Raw genomic sequence first — 20890 nt, forward strand, 5'->3', positions numbered from 1 at the left:
AAAAAAGGAATCTTTTTCAACAAATGAGTTCTCAAACAATTAGATATCAATATATTGAGTTTTTAAAAAAATACAAGTTTGTATGCATATTTTAGGCTAGTACAGTGATTGTCCTTTGGCCTTGTATATTGGGACATAGATTGTGAACTAGATTATGATTATTTTATTCTTAAAGATATCACTTTTGCCTAGAAACCTGAGAAATAAAGTTCACTGTGTTTGAATACTTAGATATTAACGAATTTTTGTTAGGTAGGTGAGGAGGAAAGTATACTGGATCAGATATTCTAAGAATTATTGTTAGATTTCTAATTTATTTATTAAATACCTCTGGTTTTCTTTTCTGTCTTCTTTATAGGTTGGAAAAGAGAAAATGCTGAAGGTGAAGATAGTGAAGATTCATCCTTTGGAGAAAGTAGATGAAGAAGCTACTGAGAAGAAATCTGATGGTGCCTGTGATTCTCCATCAAGTGACAAAGAGAATTCCAGTCAGATGGCTCAGGACCATCAGAAGAAGGAGGCAGTAGTAAAAGAAGATGAAGGAAGGAGAGAGATTATTAGTATGTATGATGCTAGCTTTCTTGAGTGAGTTAGGAGGCCCTGTTTATTTTCTTACACACAAATCTTAAAGAGTTCTCTAGCAACTTAATGTGTAATTAAGTTTCTATATAGACACGATTTTGTTCATTTATGATTCAGAGAAGCAACTAAAATGTCTACAAAGTGAATTAAGACTTAAATCTCCCTATATAATTGGGATATTGGGAAGTTATTTCCTGTAGTTGCTTAGAAATTCGTGTGCTCATTGCTAATTACTCAAGATAGTAAAGAAAGTTTGTTTTTCTTTACTTTTTTTTTTTTCCTTAGAGGTTGAACCCCGGGCCTTGCACTTGGCGTTCTACCTCTGAGCTACATCTCCAGCCCTTTTGTTTTTTATTTTTTTAATTTCTTTGGTACCGGGGATCAAACTCAGGTCTTTCCGCTTACAAGGCAGTCACTGGACCACTGAGCTAAATCCCTGGGCCTCCAGCCCTTTTAAATTTATTTTTTGCAGTACTGGTGATCAAACCTAGGAACACTCTACCATTGAATTACTTCCTCACTCCTTTTTATTTTGAAACAGTGTCTTGGTAAGTTTCCCAGGCTGGCCTCAAACTTGTGATCCTCCTGCCTCAGCTTCCTCCCACGTAGCTGGACTATACAGCCCTCTGTTACTCTTAAAGTTGCAAATACGTCCGTATGTGTAGAGTGAGGTGATCATGGTAGGACAGAAATTATGCTAATCCCTACTGTTACCAGTGCAAGCCAGTGTGGTGACTCAGATACTTGTATTTTGTGGAATCTGAGTCTCTCCTAGATGGAGCTTCTAGAATTCTGAAATTATAATGTCTAAAAATAATTCCTAAGGATCTGGATACTCTTTAACGATAATGTTTTGAAAATTAAAGAACTTGGGCCGGAGGTTTAGCTCAGTGGTTCTGCCACCTGCCTAGCAAGCACAAGGTCCCAAGTTCGATCCCCTGTACCAAAAAAAGAAAAAAAGACAATTAGAGAACTTAAACATTGCCCACTAGAAAAATGATTTTACTTCTGAGGCTTTCAGTTTTAAAAAAGAAAATCTTTATAAATAAGAAAGTTAACTTTTGTCTTCAAAAATGAGTTCACAGTGTGTTTGGTGTGTATTAATCTGTGGCTATTAGAGAATCAAATACTTTACTTCGTTTATCTGTTGTAGACTTTGGACTAGATGTTAACCAGAATGTCATGTTGTCTCATCCATTCTGTTTTATGTCTCCAGATGTTTCAAATTTGTGCCAGATGGTTTTTGAGGGACTTCCTTATCATAGTCTAAAGAAAACTTCTGAGATTGTAGTTGAGGTAGGCAGTCCCGGTTATTGATCCTTCAGGGTTTTTTTTGTTTTTTTTTTTTTTTGGTACTGAGGATCAAACTCACAACCTTGCGCTTGGAGGCAGGCAGTGGAACCACTGAGCTAAATCCCCAGCCCAATCCTTCAGTTTTTCTGCTCTGTATTATGAATGCTACTGTCTGCATTTTCTAATTTCTCTCTTCCCTTTTGATACTGAAGTTTTTACCTTTTTTTTTTTGTACCAGGGATCGAACTCAGGTCCTTGTGCTTGTGAGGCAGGTGGCGGAACCACTGAGCTAAATCCCCAGCCCGATACTGAAGTTTTATAACTTTTGGGTGTTACTTATTATCCCCTGAGGTTGTTAAATTTTTAGGAGCTGGCTGATGATGCATCTTCTAACACTTCTCTTCTAGAATTAGATCGTTGAAATACCACTTGTTAGCTTTATACCTGAGCATTATGTACCATAAAACCCCAAATTTTATGCTATGAATTTCTTTTTTAGTGTTTGTGCCTTGGTTTAGATTTTAATTATTGTAATTTAACATTGTTGCTAGAATGAGAAAGAGGGTGGTAGGCTAATGAATTAACGTTATGACATACTTTGATATTTTCTGAGAAAAGTGATTAGAATTTTCTTTCTTGTGTGTGATTAGAATTTTCACAGGAATATAATAGACAAACTCTAGTATGCATCACATTTTTTCACCAGATGACTTGGCTTTTACTTCATGGGGCTTGGGGGAATAATTTCAGCTTTGTTTCCTCCCTCTCTCCCTTCATTCTTGTGAGGTTTGGGTTTGAACCCAGGCTTTGAGGATGCTAGATAAGAGCTTTGCCACTAAGCTAGCTTTGTAGTCCTAACCTTATAGTTTCCTTGTTTTCTGTCAGCACAGAAGAGGGCTATCTCTCCTTTTGGGTCAAGGCATCTGTGCTTGGAAAACCATTCCCTCTTTTTTCTCAAGGATTTGGATTATCTTTTATTATTCTAAGTATTTTTAATTCTCCAGTGTTTCTTCTAAACCTATTACAGAACGAACCTGCTTCTTTTCTTTTCCTTTTTCTTTTTCTCTTTTCTTTTCTTTCTTTTTTTGTTTTTGTTTTGAGACAGGGTCTTGTTGCAAAGCCTAGGCTGGTCTTGAACTCACGATAATCCTCCTGCCTCAGCCTCCCAAGTGGTGGGATTGCATGCCCAGCTTAGAAGGTTCCATTTTCTAAAAATTGTAATGATTATCCTCCCTTGATTCTCTTTGATTTCTGTCCTATTTATTCAAGCCAGGGTTTGTTTGGAGTTTAGTTTTGTTACTGGGGACCCGGGGTACTCTACTATTGAGCTACATCCCCATCCCTATTTATTTACTTTTTAAAATTTTGGGACTGGGTCTCACTAAGTTGCCCAGGGGGGACTCAGACTTACACTCTTTCTGCCTCAGCCTCCTCCAGTGCTGAGATTACAGGCATGCACCACTGTGCTCAGCTAAGCTGGGGTTCCCCCACCCCCTTTGATTTTTGATACAGGGTCTTGGTGTATAGTCCAGGCTGTCCTCAAACTCAGTGATCCTTCTGCCTCAGCCTCTTGAGTGCTGGGGTTACAGGTGTGTGCCATCACGTCTGGCAGCTGAGGTTTTTTTTTTTTTTTTTTTTCTGGTACTGGGGATCAAACTTGGGCCCTTGTCCTTGTGCAGCAGCCAGGGAAACCACTGAGCTAAATCCCTGGCCCATAGCTGAGGTTCTTGAGAATGTTATTTGTAGTTATTGATCATCGATATATTCCTTATATCAAACTTCTGCCTCTTCATACCTGAAACAGTTCCTTATAATAAGGTTATAGGTAACTTCCTAATTGCCATGTCTAAAGATTTCTTCTTAGTCTGGTTTTCTGTTACATTTAACGTTGATATTTACTCTCATATCTTTTACTTTATTATTCAGGGTACTGAGAACTGAACTCAGCCTTTGCATTGAGCTATTTTCCTAGCATGCCCCTTTCCCCATATATATTTGAGACAGTTTCACTAAATTGCCCATCTTGATCTCAAATTTGCCATCCTCCTACCTTTGCCTCCCAGAGTGCTTGGGATTACAAGCATGTGCCACCACGCCTGGCTACTTTTTCCTTACTTTATTCACTGTCTTATAATTCTCCAAGTACAGTGTTCTGGTTCTTTACCTCCTTATTTTCTTGCCATTCTTTGAATTTCTTTTTTCCCTTAAAGTGTATTATATCTTTTTATTTTTCAATTTGCATACTGTTGTAGCTCAGTCATGCCCACAATTAATTCAGATGTTAGCTTTGTATACTTATTTTCAGTCTTACCTCATTTTATTCATCTTCTAACTGTTGAAATTATTATTGCTATTTTTTTCTTTTTTGGTTTTTTGAGACAGGGTCTTACTATGTAGTTGAGGGTGGCCTTGAGTGCTCAGCAGTCCTCCTGCCTCAGCCTCCCAAGTACTGAGATTACGAGCATGTACTACTACACCCAGCTTTTCTTTTTCTTAGTTGTTTTTTTTTTCCATATTAGTGATCTTTCCAAAACGTACATCTTATTAATTAGGCTGAAAATGCTCCTTCAGTTGCCTAGTATTCGCAGGGCAGACTCCCTCCTTTTTACACATGAGGTCTTGTATAACCTGGGCATGGCTCACCTCCTCACTCTGATTTTTTTACTATACTATGTTCACGCATGGCTCATGCCTTACAGTCTCTGAGCAAGTTATGCTCTATTTATGTGTTCATGCTTCCATTTCTAGACCAGGTGTTCCTTCTCTGTACTCTCCTAATTATTTTTGGTTTTGTTTTTGTTTGCAGACAGGAAGGGTCTCACCGTGTTGCCTAGGCTGGCTTTGAATTCATGATTCTCTTATCTGCCTCTTGGATAGCTGAGTTTATGGACACTGCATTTGTCTTTTTAGTATTTTTGTAGGTTTTATTTATTTATTTTTGGTACCAGGGATTGAACTGGGGACCTTGTGTTTGCGAGGCAGGTGGTGGAACCACTGAGCTAAATCTCCAGCCTGTTTTCCAACTTTATTATAGTATTTACCTTGTAGGATTGTAATTATTTACTTATTACTCCCCATAGACTTTATCTCCTTGAAGTGAAGAATATTATGATTCAATTTTGGGCCATATCACCCAGAGCCTGGTGCAGAGTGGGTAGTTAGTGAGGTTATTCATGAATCCATGAATAGAGTTAAATGAATTAATTTTTTCACTAATTTTCTATTGATTTTATTAGACGACCGAGCGCGTAGATCACCACGAAAACTTCCTACTTCATTAAAAAAAGGAGAAAGGAAATGGGCACCTCCAAAATTTCTGCCACACAAATATGATGTGAAACTACAAAATGAAGACAAGGTTAGTAATTTACACTAAATGTTTTATATGTGATAAATGTTCAAGAGAATACAGAGGGTTGGTTTTCTTGGAGAGAGTATTCTAAAGAAAATGTAAGTAGGCTGCTTTGTGAAGGTGTGGCAGGGAAGGTGCGAATGTCAGCATGGGAGGTAATCCGGACGTTTTAATTCACGTCACATGAGGACAAAAGGAAGATGAACATTCTCTCAGGAGACTTTTTGTCAATATAAACCTAAAGCTCCTGTAATACAAATGTGTGAATTTCAGTACGTGTCTGGCTGGGTGGTAAATCCTTGTTGACTGTAGTTAGTATCATCACTACGCGAAACTTTTCTGTGAACATGATCTGTACCTTTTACAAGCTACACAGTAGGCAGAAAAGCTGCAGGGATCCTCTGGGAGACGACTGTTATTGTTGCCGCACTTTGTGCTTAACAAAGCTTGCTTTACGACTGAGCCCAATTTGAGATGGGGGTTTCGAGAGCAGAAGAAAACAGTGCAACCTGGATCTATCTTTGAAGTCGCCCAGAAAACTATCTGGACTCAGGGACTGCAATCCCAGAAAGCAGAGGACAGCGGCAAGCAAGCACCTATGCACAGAGGTCAGAGAGGGTAAACTGCTATCCCAACGACTCAGAAAGAAGCTGGAAAAGATTTCACCTACTTAATAGTGGTACTCATTGGAATCAGCATTACAGGTGGCTTGTTTTACATGATTTTTCTTCATCCAGTCCTAGTAAGATATATTGGAAAGCTTTAGAAAAATGCAGAACACATCCCGAGGTGATCAGTTTCTTTGGTGAGCCTGTTAAAGGGTACGGGGACATAACGAGACATGGTCGAAGGCATCATGTCAGTTTTATTGAATATGTAAAAGATGGGCTGAAACACAACATGTGTGAAATTCTACATTGAAGGGTCCAAGCCAGGGAAGCAAGGAACAGTGCATGTGGAAGTGAAAGAGAATCCAAAGAATGGTGAATATGAATTTCGGTACATGTTTGTGGAAGTGGAATCCTATCCTAGAAGAACCATTATCATTGAAGATAATCTATTCCAAGATAATTAAAAGAATCAACCAAGCATACTGTTTCCTGGTGGGTGTGAAATCGTGCAGATTCATTATGATCTTCACAACTCTCTTCCAGAATTTGTTCAGAAGAGTAAGACAGGAGTATATCACTCATAAAGGTGAATGTAATAGGATATTTGATGCATTTAGACAAGCCTTTCTTGTGAAAAATCATGAAATAGATGATATTTTATTAGTGAATTTTCAATTATGGCAGTATTTCTGCTCTAATATTCATGATGAGAATTTTTTGTTACTGAATGTTTTACAACCTGTAAATAAAACAAATTTCAATATTTTGGGGTTTTTTTTTTTTGTACCAGAGATTGAACTTGAATCCTTGCGCTTGCGCAGCAGGCGGCGAAACCACTGAGCTAAATCCCCGGCCCTTTGGGGTTTTTTTAATATTACATAATTATATAAAGCCAGCAGAAAAAATTAGAACTAAGAAAAATGTCAAGGACCAGGGATTTAGCTCAGTGGCACCATGCCTGGCTTGTAAGTGCAAGGTTTTGAGTTCGATCCCCAGTACTGGCGGCGGGGGGCGGATGTCAAAAACATCTTCCATATAATTTGGAGTCTCTTAAGAGAAAATATGAAATTATTTGAGGACTATAATCAGTTAGATGATAAATACATCATAGAAAGGCTGTGGAAATTGTATGACTTAGGAATCTATTTCCTGTTTCTCACTCTGTGATTGGAGGCACTGTCTACGCTGCCATCTGGTGAACTGGCTCTCACTCCATCTGCTCTAGCAGGTGTATGGGCTGTGCAGGTCCTTCAGCCTCATCAGACCTCACCGTTCCCTGGTTGGCTGGTGACTGAGACGATGGGTACAAGTGCCTTGATCATAGAGGCCCCAGGAGGTGTCCCTAGCCCCTTCAGAACTTATGCTGTTACTTGACACTGCCAAGAGAATGCCAGAAATAAGTGGGAGTTGTTCAAATGTGTGTGAGGCCCTTTTAAAAAAATATTTTAAAAATATGAACACTTTATTTTACTTGAGGTACTTGCTGGAAACCTATTAAAAAGTGACTTTCACTTACAACTCCTTATCACGTAACTAAAGTGCTCTGTGACCCTTTATCTGTGGAGGCTTCAGAGTGGAGATTCCCCAGCACTGTTTCTTTGTTCTTTAGAACTGACAGTGGAGGGGTTTCTGATGGGTTTTTGAGATCCTAGCATATTCAAAATAGAAAGATCTTCAGGAAATTTGTTTCCTTGCCTAGTTTATCTCCTTAAGTGAGTTAAAGTTTTGGTTTGACTGCTGTCTTAAGTATTTTATTACTTTAATTCTAAAACTTTCACACGTATAGGAAGTATGGAAGTGTCACAGCAGAACTGTTCTCTCCCTGAGGGAACATGCTTTCAGTGATAGGGTGAACTCTTAATTTGGGGGTTAGGTCTCTCAGCCAGTTTTTCTGCCTTCCCAGTAGATTGTTTCTTATCAATTATACAAACCTATTATTTTGTATGCATAATAAACTTTTAAAGTTTTTAAATGTGATCTGATTTTGTTTTTTGCAATATACATACAGATTATCTGCATCTACCTAGCTCTGCTAGTGAATCTCAGTGTAGTTTGATTTTATTCAACTGCTCATTGACATAACTTTACTTCCAAAGATGTATTACCACTTAAAATTATAAAAAGGTATTGCGTCTTGAGACCATAATGTTAAATGAAATAAATCAAACACGGGCTTAAATATCACATGGTTTCTCTTATGTGAAAAATCCAAAATATAAATAAAGAGCAAAGTAAAAAATAGATAATAGGAAGTAGGGAGATCTTTCTCAAATGAGAAGGGGATCAACAAATGGAAGGAGGGAGGGGAAGGGGATGGAAAATGATTAAGATGTGTTATGTACATGTACCAACTCCCTACAAATAGTGTAATCATGTACTAATAAAAAGGCAAAAAAGTATTGTTTATCGTTTTATAAACATTAATTGGTTATATCACAAAATTACTGAAACATGTTAGTATCATATGAGAATTTAAAATCAACGGAAAATAAGCCACCAACAACCAGAAAACAAGAAAAAATACAAATAATTTATTTCTTGTCTACATTTGTAAATGATGTTTCCTAAAACAAAAACTTAGAGATAATTATAAATAAACATTAATCTACTTAAAATCACCTTAAGGAAAAATGTCTTACATTCTACATACATGAACAAAATAAGGATTTTTTTATCTTATTAGAACTTCACAAAGTGACTATAAAGCGAATGAAACATTTCTCTCCCCTGACAACTTAGTTTTCTACCTGTAATTAATGTGAGGCAATTTTATAGAAATCTTACAGTAACAAGTATTTGTTGAGGCAATCATTTGATCAACTGCAACAATCAGTGCTATGCAGAAAAGCACCTGATACTTTTGAAGCCCTGTATTTTAAATTAGTTGATTATAAGATAATTAAAAACATTTTTATAATATGCTTTCTGTATCCTTCTAAATTCTGTAAAATCTGTGGTAATATCCTCTAAATTTTGATATTGTAATTTTAAAAATGTAAAATTGATACTGTGTAATAGGAAGAAAAGGTAGAGTAGGAGAAGTGGGAGGGTTAGGGGAAATTGGAAAGAAGGGAAAAGAAAAAATATGAGAAAAGGAAAAAAAATGGAAACAAAGTCTTTGCAAATAGGGAAGGGTGGAGGGGGTGAAGGGAGGGCAAGGGAAGGGGAAAAAAATAAGAACAGGTTACTCATGTAATGGTACAAGATCTCAGTGACGAATATAACTGTATTGTATACCTAAAATGTACCAATAAACTTAATGGAAAAAAAAGATGAAAATGTAAGTAAATCTGTTTTTTTTGGGATAGAATCTTGATGTAATTTAGGCTGGCCTTGAACTTGTGATCTTCCTGTCTCAGCCTCCAGAGTGCTAGGATTACAGGCGTGTGCCACCTGAACTGGCTCCTTCGTTTATTTGAATTACTAAAAGCCAATAATAATTTTGTAATTGAGCTTCTGAGTTAAAAAATGAGTCTGTCCTTAGTAATTAGATTTCCCAAGGAAATACCTTTTCCCATTTAAAAGTAGAACAATTTAATATAATTAAACTCAGAAGTTAAGTCAGCTATAATTACCGCATTTATAAGGAACCTTATAAAACTGCCAGGTAATAACCTACAACAGTAGATATTCTTAAAGTGGTGCTGTGTATTTTATTGATCCTAAAATGCTTGGTTTTTGTTTATTTTGTTTTTTTTATGGCTGGAGGTCGAATCCAGGGTCTTCCATGGTAGGCAACTGCTCTGCCAGTGAGCTGCACACCCAGCCCTAGTTTTTAATTTTTTTTATTTTTGGGGGGTTGGGGTGGGTACCAGGGGTGGAACTTGGGACCTTGCGCTTACAAAGCAGGTGGCAGAACCACTGAGCTAAATCCCCAGCCCCTAGTTGTTTTTCAGAATCAGGATGTATTTTAAAATAGTTGGCAAGAATTTTTTTCTTAATGGTATATAAAATACTGTGTCTGTTTCATTGTTTATGTCTTTATTTAAGAAATACAACTTATTATTTGCAGCTGTTTCTACACAGGTATGACTAGAATCTTGGTTTTTATAGCTGTGAAGAGGTGGGCTAGGAGACTGGATGTGGAAGATAGTTCTTTTGTCTTTATAGATAACCCTTTCACAGAAGAAACAGCTAAGTCCTGAGAAATTTTACTAATTCTCTCAAAGGTTCTAAATTAGTAGATGAAGAACTCAGTTCTTTTCCCCCTTTTTTTATAGAGTGTGTGTGTTGTTGTTGTTGTTGTTGTTTGTTTAACAGAGTCTCACTGTGTAGTTCAGGCTGACCTTGAACTCATTAGGTAGCCCAGGCTGCCCTTGAACTCTTGGTAATCCTCCTGCCTCAGCCTCCCAAGTGCTGGGATCACAGGTGTGCACCACCATGCCCTGCAGTTCATTTTGACTCTTTTGTTTTGTAGTTGGTGATCTGGGGAGAGACATGATTGACATGATTGGATTGTTAGGATTTCTTCCCTCTTTCTGTCTTCCCTCTTCCCTTCCTCCTTTCTTTTTGTTTTGCTACTAGGCATTGAACCAGGGCCTTTGCACTGAGTGACAGCCACACCCCTTTTAAATTTTTATTTTGAAACAGGGTCCGATAAGTTGCCCAGGTTAAGTTCAAATTCTAAATCCTCCTGCTTCAGCCTCCCAAGTGCTGTGATTATAGGGGTATGGTACTACACCTGGCCGTTAGTATTTCTTATGTTTGAAAATTAGATGTTAAATACAATTTTTCATCAAGTTGCATACCTCTCATTCAGCATTTCCTTACAGGTAGTAAAAATTGATTATAGGAGATAGAAAATGCAAGTAAGAAAAAATAAATTTTCTCTTAATTTCATACTCAGAGATGATACATATTTGATGAACGTAGATCTGGTTAAGGGTGATTAGCTCTAGGTGACTTGTTTTCTGGTCCTGGGGTTTGAACTCAGGACCTTGTACTTGCAAGGCAGTCATGGTGCCACTGAGCTAAATCCCCAGCCCCTAAGTGACTTTTAAAAGTAGGAGTATTGCATGGGTATTATTTTGTAACTTGGTTTTATGTGGTAAGCATCTGTAGTGTCATTAAATTTTCTTCCAAAATAATATTCTCAGATTGTAGTGTGTGTAGTATTCACCAGGGGAACTTATTAAATCTGTAGATACCTAAGCTCTGTGGCCAGAATGTCTTGTAAATCATTGAGTTTAAGGCCCAGACAGTTGCATTTTAATAACATTGTACATGTATATATTTTAATTTTTAAAATGAATCCCTTATCAGTGGACTTAAATTTAGGTAATCCCTCACTCACCTTTTTTTCTTTCTTCTCTATTTTAAGCAGTTAATGATGACTACATACAGTATTTCAGTTCAAAGGGTATACACATTTTTAGAACATGTCAATAAATTGCCTAAGGATATCTTTAAATTTATATTGTGGTTCTGAAATTATTCTGCCTTCTAATTTAGAACCTTTTTTTAGAGATGGAATTATGAACTTTTTGGAGTGCTATAAGTTTTGGTTCTCATTGGTTAATTGCTTATCTCAGTGGTGAGTTACTGCTTCTTATCTCACTAGATCATCAGCAATGTGCCAGCAGACAGCTTGATTCGTACAGAGCGCCCGCCAAATAAGGAGATACTTCGGTACTTTATACGACACAACGCCTTACGTGCCGGTGCTGGTGAGAATGCACCTTGGGTGGTGGAAGATGAGTTGGTTAAGAAGTATTCCCTGCCTAGCAAATTCAGTGATTTTTTACTGGATCCATATAAGGTAAGGTTACTGTTAATATTTGAACAGCAGAATAGACCACTGTTGTGTTTATTTTCTCTGGTTGCTCCAGTAGGATTAGACTCAAAACAGATTTTGAATATAAACATCAGATAATGAATTTTAAAATTTTTAGATATTTGTTTTGTTTTATACAGGTTGTAATTATATGACTAAAGGCGAGAGGTCACATTGAATAAATAGCTCCTAGTTTGATTTGTTTTTGAGATACTGGGGATTGAAAGCCAAGCCTCTGTGCTAAGCTACATCCCCAGCCCATGTATTTTATATTAAGACGGTCTCAAGTTGTCTAGGCTAGGCTTGAATTTGTAATCTTCTTGCCTCAGCTTCCTAGAATGCTGGGATTGCAAGCATGTGCCCACACACCTAGCTTGTTTTTTCCTGTGTTTCTTTTTTTTTTTTTTTGGTACCTAGCTCGAACTTGGGACCTTGAACTTGCAAGGCAGGCAGCGGAACTACTGAGCTAAATCCCTGGGCCTTATATATAATTTTTAAAATTGGCTTTATATGTCAGATAAAATGATTAAATATACTAGCAGCCTTGAAAAAAACCTGGAATTTGTATTACTTTGTGACATGTAGTAGAAACCTAACCATTTGTTTACTTAGCATGATTTTTACCCCCTTGCATCTCATTTGATCTTTAGAGCATTTTTATGAAGTTGTAAACAATTTCTTGTTTCCCCAACACTATTTGACATTTCATGGTTTGTTTCTTAATATTTTGCATATAAGCTACTTTTCTTTTTTGTAAAATTAGTTTCCTTAAAGGACCTTTGACTTATCTCTGTATTGCGTTATTTATATTTGTTCACCTACATCATTGATGGCGAATCTTTGAGTGAGTGCCCAAACTGCAATCCAGAACCCGCTTGCTTATCACAAAGTGCCAACACTGCAGTTAAACCTGACTATTACTGAGGGTTTTGTTTAGGAAAAAAAGTCGTACATTAACATCTTTTTGTCTTAAAAGAAAAACAAATAACAGGAGCCGTAGGTTCACCACCCCTGACCTAGATCATCAGCAGTGTGCCGGTATTGCCAGCAGGACATAGTGGAGGGAACAACAGGTAGAACATGAAACAGTACTTTATTTATTTATTTATTTATTTATTTATTTATTTATTTATTTATTGTTTTGGTACTGGGGATCGAACTCAGGACCTTGCGCTTGCGAAGCAGGTGGTGGCACCACTGAGGTAAATCTCTGGCCCAAACAGTACTTTAACATAATTTATTGAGGATTCAAGCTGATCATATAGGACTTACTCTCCTTAAGGGCATGGAGTATTTTGTTTTCTCTTTTGTTTTTGTAGAATTTAATGTTTTGCCTGCCCTGTAAATACTGTTACTGTGGAGGGAGCCAAGGCCTGGAGAGAGGAACCAAGTTCTTAGCAAACTGATGGGTAGAGAGGCTTAGTGGGAGGGTGGAAAATTACTTACAAGTATAGTGATTTTGCAGTGTTACCTGAGTAGGGCCTAGTGTGATGAGGAGGAGGAGGGTGTGTTGTCTCGTAAACCCTTTCTAGAATATAAATTACTTGAGAATAAGAACTGTTATTTTTTAATCTTGTAAATTTGGCATAGTACATTTGGCTTTTAACAGATACATACTGTTTAAATCATCTGTCTCTGTGTATGTCTGTCTGTGTGTGTCTCTCATATACAGAGAGCACTGAGCTACATCCCCAGCCCTTTTTAAATTTCATTTTGAGACAGGGTCTTGCTAAGTTACCCAGGCTGGCTTCAAATTTGGGATCCTCATGCCTTAACCTCTTGAGTAGCTGGAGTTACAGGTGTGCCCCAACATGCCTGGCTATTTAATTTATTTCTTAAAGAATTTCCATTTGTTTTGAGGGAGAAGAAAGCCACTGACAGTTGGATTATAAGGATAACATAATTTTTATAAGCCTAATGTCTTAAGAGAAATGATTTGTAAGACAATTTGATAAGGTAATATTATCTAATTTGAAATCTTCCATTTTAGAAGCCCATTTTCCTCTTGTCATACATAGCAGCCCTTAGTAGTCTGTCCATAATGTTTGAAGTGTGGTTTTGGAATGATAGATTCTAGTAGGGAAGCCTTTTGGCAAAGACAGAAGAAAATAATAGTTTTTAAGACATTTAGAAGCTTGAACATTTTTGGGCTAATTTATCACTGTTCTTAATACATTTAAAAACCATTTTATTTTGAAGTAATTTCATTCAGAAGATTTTGCAAAATACTATTAAAGAATTTGTATGTACTCTTTAATTAGATTCCTCAAATGTTAACCTTTCCCATAACTTACTTGCAAGTCAGAATGCCCTCTCAGAAAACATTTGGATATGCATTTCTTAGAGACAAGAACATTTCCTAAATGAACGATAATACAGTTATCAAATGCAGAAAATTAACATAGAATCAGTACTATTACCTAACCATTGGTGGTGAACCCGTGGCACACATGCTACAGCTGGCTATTTGTTGTTATTCAAAGCTTTAAGAGGGTCGTTATCACTGACCTTATCTATAGTTCTAACTCAAATTTTGCCAGTTTTCCAGTCATCTCCTTTTATCCAAAAAATTATTTTGATTTTAGTAGGGTCCAGTGTGGAATTATGAGTACTTTCTGTATGTCTCTTTGGTCTGTTTTAATCTGGAACAGTTCCTCAGTTTTTCTTTGTGTTTCAAAACCTTGACTTTTTTTGAGACAGTCTGGATAGGTAGCCTGAGCTGGCCTCAGACTTACTGTGTAGCCCAGAATGGCCTCATATTTTGTGTTCCTCCTGCTTCCATTTCCTGAGTGCTGGGATTACAGGTGTGTGCTACTTTTCCCCACTAAAACCTTGGCATTTAAAAATAATAAAAGGCCAGTTATTTTGTAGAATGGGTCTATTTCCTCATGGTTAGATTCAGGTTTTAAATTTTTACTAGAAATACTGCAAAATTGATATATTCTCAAAGGATTAAATCAGGTGACATGATATAATTTTGTCTCATTGCCAGTGATACAAATTTAAAAATATAGTTCTTGTCCTAATAACCAATTTCACGTAGTATTCAAAACACTTTAAAAGTACTTTCCAGTAACACATTCAGCAAACTTTCTGATATAGACATAAAGATATTTCTGATACAGAAATAAAGGGATTGTGGTAAATTCATGTGAATATTGCCCTCAAGCTCCTGGCATATGACCTTAAGTGAATGTCAGGAATGAAGTGAGACTCAACATAGATTGCCCAACAGATTCTACTGTTTATTATTAAGTTCATTTCAGCATCTGAACTAGAAAAAAACTTTATTCCTTTTTACTCTTTTTCTCTAGGCCTCCCATGTTGCTGAAAAATTCATAAAAATTTTTACCTATTTGTTGATTAGGGAAGGTCCTTTGCCAAAAAATTTTAATGCTGCTAATTTGGATATCCGTTCTTTTCTCCCTCCCTATACACCAGTCTAGTGGATTAATTGTGCTGAGTGGTGGATAGGGAAGACCCTTATTAGCACATAAGTGGTTTTATACTTTTTCAGATCCCCCTGAGTCCAGCCATGCCGGCTCCCATTTGGCTGTGACTACCCAGCATGCCCCATGCTGAGATGATCCAGTTACTGAAGGACTGCTCTCGTGGGGAGCCGGCCTGTTGGGAGGGGGTTGGGTGAGTTAATTTCTTTCATTTTTCAGAAAAATAAAATTATAGTGTGGCTTGGCAAAAAAAAAAACAAAAAACACCCCACACACTGTATAAATAAAATTGGGGGCCTGGACCCTCTGACAGCCAAGCTATCCACTTTATGTCATTTCTTCATAATAGTATTCTAAGTTTGAATCTTTAAAAGAAATATAATCAGTAAATTAAGAAATGTCCCAGCAATTACAGATTTAATTACCAAAAGATACCTGTTTTAAATTCTAAAATGAAACTTAGTCTTGCATTAGTCTTTTTAGTGATAAATTTTATTTCAGGATAAACTTAAGGTATATAATCTGCTGTTCTGAGCAATAGAAAAAGTATCAGGATGCCTGTTTCTACCGTGAAGATTTTCCAAGGCTAGTTGAAGGCACATATTTGTTTTTTGTTAGTGACTCATAGGAGAGTCTCTGAAATACTGTTCTCTTTGAAGTACAAATAGTACTATTGTCCATGAGGGGCCACTTTTAAATTTAGTTCTAGGAAACTAGGACCAGGAAATTCTGTATTGGAGAAAAGGATCTTTTAAGTTGTGCTTGGAGTTGATGTTTTTAATGAGCTAAAATCTGTCAGCCTTCCCTGAGGATCATTGGGGCACCAAACATCTGGGTTTAATCATGCAACAAAAACAGTCAGCTAAGCTGGCCGTGGAGGGACATGTCTGTAATCCAAGTACTCTGGGAGGCTGAGGCAGGAAGATTCCAGAATTTAAGCCCAGCCACTGCAGTTTGGCTAGTCCCTGTCTCAAAGTAAAGACAATTATTGCAAAGGCTTTGGGTTCAATCCCCAGTACGAGGAGAAGAGAAAGGGACACAAAGTAGTCAGCCAGAGGAGGAATAGTCTTCAGATAGTTGCAATCCTTAATAGGTAATTTTGCTTTTAAAGTTAGAGAAGTTAGAAGAGGGATTTCTTAATTATAGCCTACTCACCAGTGCACTGTTTTTCTACTTCTTGTGTTGTGATTGTGTTTGTTTCTCTGGTATTTCTGTCCTCAATGTTTCAATCTTAGTTGGCATTGTAGCACAGCCTATAAAATTTTACTAAACTTATTTGCTGTACTCCTGACAAGAGTGTAGGTGCTCTTCTGTGTTACCTGTGAGGTTTCCTTTGCCTTAGCTATTTCCCTGTTGTCTTTTTGTTGTTGTTGTTGTTTTGGTACCAGAGATCGAACTCGGGTCCTTGTGCTTGCACAGCAGGCGGCGAAACCACTGAGCTAAATCCCCTGCCCTTCCTGTTGTCTTTTTAAGGGGCTTATCCTTTCATACTCTGTAGCCTCTAGCTGTTTCTTTGCCTGTAGTTCCATTTTACATTAGCTTGTCCTACCTGCTGCCTCCATGTAAATTTTCTCAAGTTAGACCTGTCTATTTAACACCTGGAGTTTCTGTGTGCCACCCATGTACATAGCTCCCTTTTGTAGTAGAAGTCAAGTATTCTAAAGGTTATCTAGTTTTAGCTGCCAACTTTTTTCCTATGTAACTATATTCTTTAAAACATTAAAATCATAGGTCCTGGTGGTACCCACTCCCCCCCCAGCAGTACTGGGGAACGAGCCTAAGGTGTTTGCACTGAGCAATGAAGGATTAAATATGAAAATCTAGCCCTGTTTCAAGAGCAGCTCCCCCGACCCTCGTTGAACCCAAGGCCTCTGCATGCTAGACAAACGCTCTACCACTCAGTTTACCACCCCCACCCCACCCCCAGCGTAGACTTTTCAGTCTGGGTATCAAGAAAATTTTGTATTGATATAGTAAAAAACAGCTAGGGCTGGGGATTTAGGTCAGTGGTTTCGCTGCCTGCTGCGCAAGTGCAAGGACCCAAGTTCGATCCCCGGTACCAAAAAAGCACAAAAACCCATCGAACATGGTATCTTATTTTTTTTTTTTAAATTGGCATACGTCTGTGAAGAGAAACGAATGTGTAACTTTACCTGAATATCTGGGGAAGAGGGCCTTTAAAATAAATACTGGGGCTGGGGATTTAGCTCAGTGGTTCCGCCGGCTGCCTTGCAAGCGCAAGGATCCGAGTTTGATCCCCGGTATCCCCCCAAAAAAATATTACTTTAAATGAGTTTTTAAAATTAATTTTGCTCCTATTCTTAAATTCTAGTACATGACTCTGAATCCTTCTACTAAGAGGAAGAATACTGGATCTCCAGACAGGAAACCCTCAAAGAAATCTAAGACAGACAATTCTTCTCTGAGTTCACCACTAAATCCTAAGTTGTGGTGTCATGTACACTTGAAGAAATCATTGAATGGTTCACCACTCAAAATGAAGAACTCGAAGAATTCCAAGTCTCCAGAAGAACATCTAGAAGAAGTGATGAAGATGATGTCACCCAATAAGCTCCATGCTAACTTTCACATTCCTAAGAGAGGCCCAGCTGCCAAGAAACCAGGGAAGCACAGTGACAAGCCTTTGAAGGCAAAGGGCAGAAGCAAAGGCATCCTGAATGGACAGAAATCCACAGGGAGTTCTAAATCTCCCAAAAAGGGTTTAAAGACTCCTAAGACCAAAATGAAGCAGATGACTTTGTTGGATATGGCCAAAGGCACTCAGAAGATGGCACGGGCCCCACGGAATTCTGGGGGTACACCTCGGTCCTCTAGTAAACCTCATAAACACCTGCCTCCTGCTGCCCTGCACCTGATTGCCTATTACAAAGAAAACAAAGACAGAGAAGACAAGAAGAGTGCCCTCTCCTGTGTTATCTCTAAAACTGCTCGCCTTCTCTCCAGTGAAGATCGAGCTCGTCTCCCAGAGGAATTGCGAACTATTGTTCAGAAACGCTATGAGCTGCTGGAGCATAGAAAGAGGTGGGCCTCTATGTCTGAAGAGCAACGGAAAGAATATTTAAAAAAGAAACGACAAGAGCTGAAAGAAAAGTTAAAGGAAAAAGCCAAAGAACGGAGACAGAAAGAAATGCTTGAGAAATTAGAAAAACAGAAGCGGTATGAGGACCAAGAGTTAGCAGGCAAAAACCTTCCAACGTTTCGATTGGTGGATACCCCTGAAGGGCTGCCAAATACCCTCTTTGGGGATGTGGCCCTGGTGGTGGAGTTCTTGAGCTGTTATTCTGGGCTTCTCTTACCAGATGCTCAGTATCCCATTACTGCTGTGTCCCTCATGGAAGCCTTGAGCGCAGATAAGGGTGGCTTTTTGTATCTGAACAGAGTGTTGGTCATCTTACTGCAGACCTTACTACAAGATGAAATAGCAGAAGACTATGGTGAATTGGGGATGAAGCTGTCAGAAATCCCACTCACTCTACATTCTGTTTCAGAGCTGGTGCGGCTCTGCTTGCGTAGATCTGATGCCCAGGAGGAAAGTGAGAGTTCAGACACAGATGACAAAGATTCAGCACCCTTCGAGGACAATGAGGTGCAAGATGAGTTCTTAGAGAAGCTGGAGACCTCTGAATTTTTTGAGCTAACATCAGAGGAGAAGCTACAGATCTTGACAGCACTGTGCCACCGGATCCTCATGACATACTCGGTGCAAGACCACATGGAGACCAGACAGCAGATGTCTGCAGAGTTGTGGAAGGAGCGGCTTGCTGTGTTAAAGGAGGAAAATGATAAGAAGAGAGCAGAGAAACAAAAACGGAAAGAAATGGAAGCCAGAAGTAAAGAAAATGGCAAAGAGGAAAATGGGTTAGGTAAAACTGATAGGAAAAAAGAAATTGTGAAGTTTGAGCCCCAGGTAGATATGGAAGCTGAAGACATGATTAGTGCTGTGAAGAGCAGAAGACTGCTTGCCCTGCAGGCTAAGAGGGAACGGGAAATCCAGGAAAGAGAAATGAAAGGTAAAAGTTCATGCTGAGAGGAAAGGGGGAAGCCCTTTAGAAGACAGTAAAAGAACTTAGCCACAGTAATGATAGGGTCTCGTGTCATAACTAGTCACTTATATCTGTAATAGCCCAGTGCTATTTTATTTATTTGAGAGAGTGTTGGGGTAGGAGTGAGGTTCTCAGGATTGAAATCAGGGCCTTGCATATGCTAGGTACAGCCCCAGTCCTACCGTGTGTTTTAGGAGAAATGTTCAGCATGGATTTTTGCAGTTAAATGATAAACTAATTTGATGTTGGAGTCAACAAAGAACCAAGCCCACAAATAGGTATACTGGAAACATGACTTTGGAAGTGCTGGCCTGGATTCAGATCCCTTCTGTCTCTCTCAGCTTTATTCCTTTGGACAAGTTTATTTCTTCATGTTGTTTAAGTTGGAAGACAAAGTTTTTGAAGTCTCTAGCATAGTCACCCGCTTAGATAGTAATCTTTACCTTATTAATAATTAAGAACTTAAAATCTTGGGCTTTGATGAGTCCATCAAATCTCAGCTTTAATAAAAGTAAAAAGTTTTATTAAGTAATTCTCACTGGATATGATAGTACACACTTGTAATCCCAGTACCCAGGATTGTGAGGCAGGATTACCATGAATTAAAAGCCAGTCTTGGCTACGGAGTGAGTTTGAGGCTGTCCTGGGCTATATAGCAAAACCTGGTCTCAAAAACAAAAAGAATGAATGCTCATGTCATACAGTTTACTCATTTATTGAGTATTATTCAGTGTTTCACAGTATATTCCCAGAGGGCTATAAATGTAACTATGGTAACACTTGCCTAGTAGAATACGTGAAGCCCTGGGTTCAATCCCCAAAACCAGACACATTTTAAAAAATACACACACGTGTGTGTGTGTATGTATATATATATATGTATAATTATTAACACACAATCTATATATGTAATCATTACCACAGACTTTTTTCTTTTCCCTTTTTTTTGTTTTGAGAGACAGAGTCTTGCTATATATTTCAGTCCAGGCTTGAACTTGCTGTATAGCCTAGGCTGGCCTTGAACTTGAGGCAATCCCCCTGCCTCAGCCTCCCGAGTGCTGGGATTACAAGCATGCACTACCATGCCTGGCTCCCACAAACAGTTCTATAACATTTTCATCACCTCAAAAAGAAATTCCATACCTGGTAGCAGCACCTCATCCACCCATCTTACCTGCCTCAGGTGATCACCACCAGTCCACATTCGTCTCTATAAATTTCCCTAGATGTTTTCTAAAGTGGAATCATACGATACATATGTCGGGGTTTTTTGGACAAGTTTCTTTCATGTAGCATGTTTCTAAGGTTCAACTGTGTGGTAGTATATAAAACAAGACAGTATATGAAAGAGGCCAGGCACAGGAAGCCACCTCTACTTCTAAAACCCCCCAAAAAGCCCTGGGTGTCACTTATTCTTTTTGGCCCCAGCCCCTTGGAGGCAGCCACCAATGTATTTTGTCGGTGGATTTACCTACCCTGGATATTTCTTATAAATGGAATCATACAATTTGTTGCTTTTCATTTCTGACTTCCGCTTAGCATAATGGTTTCAAAGTTTGTCCTTGTTAGAGCATGTATCAGTATTATATTCCTTTTTGGGACTGAATAATACTCTGTTGTTTGGCCATATTTTGTTTGCTGTTCATCAGTCAGTATACACTGAGGTGGTTTCTGCTTTTGGCTGTTAAACGAACAATACTGCTATAAACATTAGTGTAAAAAGTTTTGTGTAGATCTGTGTTTTCATTCTTCAGGGCACCTAGCAA

The 20890-nt window shown here is 38.2% G+C and overlaps 1 protein-coding gene and 1 pseudogene across 3 annotated transcripts in view; both read left to right on the forward strand.

Moving 5' to 3' along the window:
* The window catches only part of Baz1b (bromodomain adjacent to zinc finger domain 1B), a 70861-nt gene that overhangs the window by 21579 nt on the left and 28392 nt on the right, over positions 1-20890 (forward strand). For all 3 annotated transcript variants that reach the window (XM_087196258.1, XM_087196260.1, XM_087196261.1), the window contains 4 exons: positions 359-560; positions 5112-5233; positions 11399-11596; positions 17393-19091. In XM_087196258.1, coding sequence (XP_087052384.1) covers positions 359-560; positions 5112-5233; positions 11399-11596; positions 17393-19091 — 2221 coding nt within the window. The remainder of the gene's footprint in view (positions 1-358; positions 561-5111; positions 5234-11398; positions 11597-17392; positions 19092-20890) is intronic.
* Positions 5368-6456, forward strand: LOC110348134 (mitochondrial import inner membrane translocase subunit Tim21 pseudogene; annotated as a pseudogene).

The sequence above is a fragment of the Heterocephalus glaber genome, unplaced genomic scaffold (genome assembly GCF_053883595.1).
Source record: "Heterocephalus glaber isolate CG9 unplaced genomic scaffold, H.glaber_assembly_v1.0 deba00001610, whole genome shotgun sequence".
Taxonomy (NCBI): domain Eukaryota; kingdom Metazoa; phylum Chordata; class Mammalia; order Rodentia; family Bathyergidae; genus Heterocephalus; species Heterocephalus glaber.